At 42.6% G+C, this 6659-nt stretch overlaps 1 protein-coding gene across 1 annotated transcript in view; it reads right to left on the bottom strand.

The window, feature by feature from the left end:
* Nucleotides 1–6659, bottom strand: part of ptbp2a (polypyrimidine tract binding protein 2a) — a gene marked incomplete at its 5' end in the record, with an annotated part of 22945 nt that overhangs the window by 13070 nt on the left and 3216 nt on the right. The window contains 6 exon segments of the mRNA XM_035652252.1: nucleotides 2191–2306; nucleotides 2463–2673; nucleotides 2786–2896; nucleotides 3004–3159; nucleotides 3378–3518; nucleotides 4938–5110. Coding sequence (XP_035508145.1) covers nucleotides 2191–2306; nucleotides 2463–2673; nucleotides 2786–2896; nucleotides 3004–3159; nucleotides 3378–3518; nucleotides 4938–5110 — 908 coding nt within the window.

The raw sequence follows: 6659 nt of genomic DNA, 5'->3' as shown, positions 1-6659 counted from the left end.
AGGGAGGGAGGGAGGGAGGGGGGTTGGTCGGTTAATGTGAGAGCAGGAGGTGGAGGAAGAAGAGGTTGTTTGAAGAGTTTAAAAGTCCCCCAGCAGGACATGAGGAGAGGGGGAGGCAGGATGAATGGAGGGGAGAAGAGGAGATGGGAGTAGAGAGGGAGAGATGAGGAGGGGGGCAGGGGGGATGAACAGGGAGGCGAATGCAAATTGGGGGGAAAATAAAAAAAAATAAAGTGAGGAGGGGGAGGGACAAAAAATAAAATATAGGTCAGTACACTGGAATAATGCAGGTAGTTTGGTCAGAGATAATGGCTTGGATCAATGTTTTCTTTAGTCAAAATACAGCAAATAACTTGCGCCAAATGTCTTTCACCCTGGACAAGCATGGGGTAAAGGTACATTCATGTCAAAATCATAATAAAATCAGCAATATAAAGTCATAACCATGGGATAAAAAACAACATGCAGCAGGTTGGAAATCTGAAGATCTACAATCTTTCAGTGAGGACAATGGTGCTACGAGAGCGTGAGAGCGAGAGCTGAGGGGGGAAAGATTAGTTAAGAGACCATGCAGTTGAAGATTTTTCGTTTAGCAGTACAGTTTGGCATGCAAGAGTTGATGTGAAGACCACTGGAGTAAAAAAAACAACAACAACGTGGTGTTCACACAAGTCCAAGAGGCTAAAAGAAGGCTTAAGCACAGTATCTTAACATCAGGGGTTCAGTTTGAATAGTTGAGATACTGTCAGAGGCTCTGGGATGACACATTCATTCACAGCCAGAGAGAACAGACTGATGAGCCAAGAGACATTAAGGTGAGACAAATTAGATGCTATTTAAGGAAAAAAATCACACAGAAGAGGAAGAGGGAGAAAAGACAGCGAGCAAGCGTTTTTCAGAGGCAGGTGTTCCCAGAACTGAGACACGGGGTTAGAGGACCACAGAATGATTTCATATGAGCTTTCATATGAGCTGAGGAAGGTGAGGAGAGCTTAGAGAGAAAAACAGAAGAGAGACAGTTAGCCGAGTTAGATACAGTTTGACAAGAGGAGGGGAGGGCAGAACATTGGAGACGGAAAGAGGGGAGCGGTGACAGAAAACAGCAAATCCCCTCACTCTTACAGGGGACATAATGAGTCTTGACCAAAAGGGGAAAAATAAAACAGCAAGGCCCACTAGAAAATACAGCAAAGGAAAAGGTTAGACATTTTTTTTTTTGCTTCATATCCAAACTAGACGGAATGAGTCCATCTTTTAAAAAAATATTCAGTCGTTTCCTGGGACAGCTGATGAGTGACTATCAGAGCAGCCGGACAGCTCCTCTGAGGTTCAAAATGTTCTGTAAATGCCACGGAAATGACGGAAGCATTTTCTAGGGATACAGAATAGTTTTTTGGCTCAGATATTATCTCCCTGACTACAAACAGAAAATAAAAAGACAAAGCCACCTTCTCATTCTTACAGAATAGCTGCTCTCTGCTTTCTATATTTTAAAAATAGTTTTTAATACATAGCATATATAAAAAATAAACTGTCCAAGATCACAGAAGTGTTGCAGGTAAATACGCCAAATTAAGTGGTTTAGTTTACAGGGTTTCTGCAGGTTTCAACAGGTGAAAATTTTTCAAATACCTTTTCCAGGACTCAGATATGAATGGCAATTGAAGGACCTTATTTAAGGCCCAAACTGCGTAAAAAAAAAAAAAAAAAAAAAAAAAAAAAGCTACAAAGCATATTAAGGAAAATCTGTTTTGTCTTCAAGTTTCAGCCTGATAATACAAATTTCTTCGCAAAAACATATTTACGCAAGTATGAAAAACTTTAAGTAAGCTTAACTTTATCAATGTGATCCATTTTTAATGCCTGTCAAAATCATATTTAAGACATTTTAAGTCCTGAGATACCGATTGTTGGATTTATAAGACCCTGCTGACATTCAAGTCATTCAAGTTGAGGTCCTAGGTCAAATATGTACAAACAATCTCACCATGGACAGTCTGAATGTATCCTCTCTGACAGACACAAGACAACGAAAATGGAAATGGCAGCACAAGGAAGACAACTGGCAACAACCAGCAAATTAAAAGAGAACAGAGGGATGAAGGTGGTGGGTAGGAGTTGAGGCTTTAAGACGGTCCATCTGACTTATGTGTGTGTGTCTGTGCGTGTGTGTGTAGATGCGTTACTAACCTCCTCGTTGAGGTTGCTGACCAGCAGGACCCCGCTGGACCCTGCCTGTCCAGCCAGAGCCACCCTCCCTGCAGCAGCAGCAGCCGCCGCTGCCGCGCTCAGAGGGTTCAGGGCTCCTGACGGGAAGCAGACGAGACAATCATGGAATGGAGAGCAGCACTTCCACTACACCGCGGCATTACAACACTGAGCAAAGATGCATCTTATAATTTAAAGTTATAACAAACAACAACAAAAGTGTAAAAAGGAAGAGAAATAAAAGCGTGATCTACCTGGGATCTTACCGAGGAGGGAGTTGGAGTCTTTGCTGAAGGCGGCTGCCACCGAGGGGTCAATGCTGGGCTGGCCGTCCCCAGCAGGCAGCTCGGGTCGCGTGTAGTCACGACTCTTATCGTTGTTGTACTTGACATTTAGGTTGACCAGCTTGGAGAAGTCGATACGCAGTGTGCAACATGAATTGTAGATGTTCTGGCCGTCCAGCGCCTGGGAGGGGGAAGAAAAATCACCACTCTGTGTTCAGCTATTACATTTAGTATTGCAAAGTACTGACAGACACTTAACTAGACAGTGAGGAGTTAACAGCGGAAACTCTTACCAGTTTAGCCTGCTGTGCATTGACGGGGTCACTGAACTGCAGCAGGGCCTGGAACTGATTGTTCTTGGTGAATGTGATTATCTTCATGACTGTGCCGAACTTGGAGAAAATCTGCCGACAAAACAAAGAAAATGTCAACGTTAATATTCAAACTTGGTGGACATTATGTCTCACGACAACTAAACAACTTGAGGGGGGTCATAACAACTGTTTCCTGCCTGTTGCAGTACGTCCAGCGTCACAGGGTAGAACATGTTGTCGATGATGATGCGCAACACCGGACTTGAGGCTGCAGCGAGGGCCTCCTGTACATCTGAGCTTGGCGACCCACCAGACTGGACCGCTGACACTGCCTGAAGCACCGCCTGGGTCCGCTACGGCCAAACACAAACGATAAGTCACTGCCTTTAACGATGGAGCTCAGACAAGATGGTGAGCCATTTTACTCACTATTAATTTCAAGTTTAAGAGCCCAAGTTATATTTGAATATCAAAGTATTAAGACAGCCGACCAAAAGGTCAATAGTTTTTGTTAAAACCTGCAGACTGTTAGCAGAATGTCCCGGTGGTCTGTTAGTCAGCCTCTACTAACCTGATTGCCAGCATCAGTTTTCAGTTCTTTGTGATTGGAGTACTGAATAAAGACAGGGACATTGCGGACATGAGGAGTTACAGTGGTGTAGTAGTTAACCATAGTGATGGCCGCCTCCTCTGTCCCCATCTCCAAGAACGCCTGGAGAGAGGAGAAAACAAAGCTCTGGTAAATCCCCCACCACTGTTATCATTCGACGAATATAGCTGTCAATTTTTCCACAATTCAAGTTCAAACAAATCTGAATGACTTCAAACAAATTATCTCAAAACTCATGAGCTGCAGCTCATCCCAGCTGCATGACACCACACAAGAAAACACAAGGTACTGATTAAACTAATGGATAAGACATTCACATCCACACCGATCTTTGTCACATATCCTTGTCTATAAATCCTGCTCTCTTATCGGTGGTGGCATTTTTATAAGCTTCTGGTAAGCAGTCTGCTGAAGCTGAGAGTGCCGAATAGTAGCAGTCAGACAGGGTTGTAAACTTAACATTGCTTTGCTAGTCTGTGGTGCAGCCGCTTAGTACAAAGTCAATCGAAGCCCACTGCTGCTTTGGTGCCGAGACTGTCCGTTCAGGATGCTTGCTAGTGTCCTCCATTTTCGTACTAAAGAACATAACATTACTAGCTTAGTTTACTGACAGGTCATCATTGTCTCCAGGATTTTGCAGGCTTTTTTCCTGATAGTTACGGCCTAAAATGCCAGATGTCACAGCTGCTTTTTTGTTTTTTTAAGCTGCTATGCATGTTGCAATGGGGTTTTTTTGTCAATAAAATTGCGGGAGAAAGTGAAATTTGCCAAAAATAGTTGCGGTTTTGTCTTGTGTAATTAAATAAATCAAAGACAACTTTTTGTAGTGAGAATAACATCTGCAGTAGTTTGGTATCATACAGCTAAATGTTTTGCGTTGGAGACTGCTCCACTGCTGGATCATAAGGAAACAGTCTGTTGTGCTTAAAAACTGTAAATTTCTAATTTGAACAGGTCACTACATTATATACATGAAAATGAACAACATTTGAATGAAATTGTGATTATAAAGCAGCAGCCCTATCAAGAAGTAATTATCTGATCATTTCTACTTAGTTTTCTTCTTAAATTTGGACAAACCATCTACACATTTGTGTGAACTGTAATTCATCATCGTGGTGACAAACAACAGAATCTGTATCAGACCAACACAGATGAAGTTGTCTCAACACGGAGATGAGGCAGCTGCCGATCGATCAAGGCTAGCCGACACATGGGGAGAACAAAGCAGCCGTACTTGACAGGAATCTAGGGGACAAATGCCGAGCACCTCCAATGGCCCCTCCGCAGCAGGCAAACAATAGGCTTTTGTATGGAGTTGTGGGCATGTTTCAGATGCAGTTCAAGATAGCAAGACCAAAAAAGGCCAAAGCACTTGTGTGATAGTGAAACAAGATTTGACCAGTCCTGTTGACACCATCCCACCCACACCTCTGTGTCCGGTATGAATTTACCTGTGGTGTGAAACTGAAGCCTAATAACAGTTTTATGGTTCTTACGAATACACCTTCGTTCACTCACCTGGTTCTTTCCCTTCAGCGTGAGGATATTGGTGACTTTGCCAAAAGGCAAGCCAAGAGCGATGACTTCGGTCTCTGAGGCCTCATTGGGTAGTTTCCTGATGTGGAGCACGCGAGATGGTGGGGCCTCCTCCACCCTCAGCTTTTTACTGTCACTTCCATTGGAAGCCCCATCTAAAATATTAGCATAAACACTAATGAACTGTGCTAATCAATGCAATAAAAATCCCCTTAATTTGAAGGATAAGGTTGGCAATATTGTGTATTTTACCTATTGTCAACACATCTCATGAAAAGGCGAAAACCAACAATGTGTTTTCAGCTCATCTCTAAATCTCTGACTTTAAAGGATAAGGCTTGAGTTATTCTATATTCCGCATGAAGAGACCAAAACCAGCAATGTGTTTGTCTGTCTCCCAAGGCTTGCTGACATTTCTGCCATTTCTGTGGCTCTCAGCACCAAGCCCAGCCCAAGCACAGTCATTTCCTAACAGCAGCAACTTATTCAAACAGGGGGAAACTGTATTTGTTAAGGGACTATTTTCAGGCCTCAAGAAAAAAGAAGAAAGAGTAATTCACATGCATTCATCTAGCGTGCATTTGGTGCAGGAAGATGTATGTGGGACTGAGTCAAAATAAACTGTGTGTCCATGAAAATGAAGGAACATGTCGCCCAGCGCAAAAGTGTGGCTCACTGATGGCACAGAGGAAGAAGATATATCAGCTTTTGATACACACACACACACACACAACATTTGTTAGCAGATGCATTCATTCTTGGTTTGGCTCTGCGCATGAGATTTGTTGACAAAATTAAAAAAAAAAAACACTCCCCTCCAAAAGTATTGGAACAGTGAGGCCAATTCTTTCATTTTTGCTGTAGAGTGAAAACATTTGGGTTTGACATCAAAAGATAAACATGAGACAACATTTCAGCTTTTATTTCCAGGTATTTACATCTGGATCATATACACAACTTAGAAGACAGCACCTTATGTTTGAACCCATCCATTTTTCATGTGAGCAAAAGTATTGGAACATGAGATTGACAGGTGTGTTTTGTTTCCCAGATGTGTCCTATTACATTGATTATTCAAACAATAAATAGCGCTGAACAACCATTTGGAATGTCCTGAAGAAGAAAGAAACCACAGACGTCGAATGGGTAGACCAAGCAACAGCAGCAGTTGACGACAGAAACATTGTGAGAGCTGTAAGAAAGACCCGAAAACAACTGTTTGTGACACCAGTAACAACCTCCAGAGTGCAGGAGTGAAGGTATCACAATCTACTGTTCGCAGTACAGAGGCTACACCAGAAGATGCAAACCACTCATTAGCAAGGAGAATAGGAAGGCCAGGCTGGAATTTGCTAAAAAGTACACAGACAAGCATCAAAGATTCTGGGACAAAGTTTTACGGACTGATGAGACAAAGATTAACCTTTACCAAAGTGATGGAAAGGCTAAAGTTTGGAGAAAGAAAGGATCTGCTCATGATCCCAAACATACAAGCTCATCTGTGAAACACAGTGGAGGTAATGTCATGGCTTGGGCTTGCATGGCTTCTTCTGGGACGGGCTCATTAATCTTCATTGATGATGTCACACATGATGGCAGCAGCAAAATGAACTCAGAAGTCTACAGAAACATTTTGTCTGCCAATTCAAAGAAAGATGCAACCAAACTGATTGGGAGGTCCTTCATCATGCAGCAAGATAATGA

This window comes from Morone saxatilis, unplaced genomic scaffold, assembly GCF_004916995.1.
Source record: "Morone saxatilis isolate NCDOM2014 unplaced genomic scaffold, NCSU_SB_2.0 Contig0, whole genome shotgun sequence".
In the NCBI taxonomy this organism is placed as follows: Eukaryota; Metazoa; Chordata; class Actinopteri; family Moronidae; genus Morone; species Morone saxatilis.
Note: the sequence above shows the minus strand (reverse complement) of the source record. Positions and strands in the feature narration are given on the sequence as shown.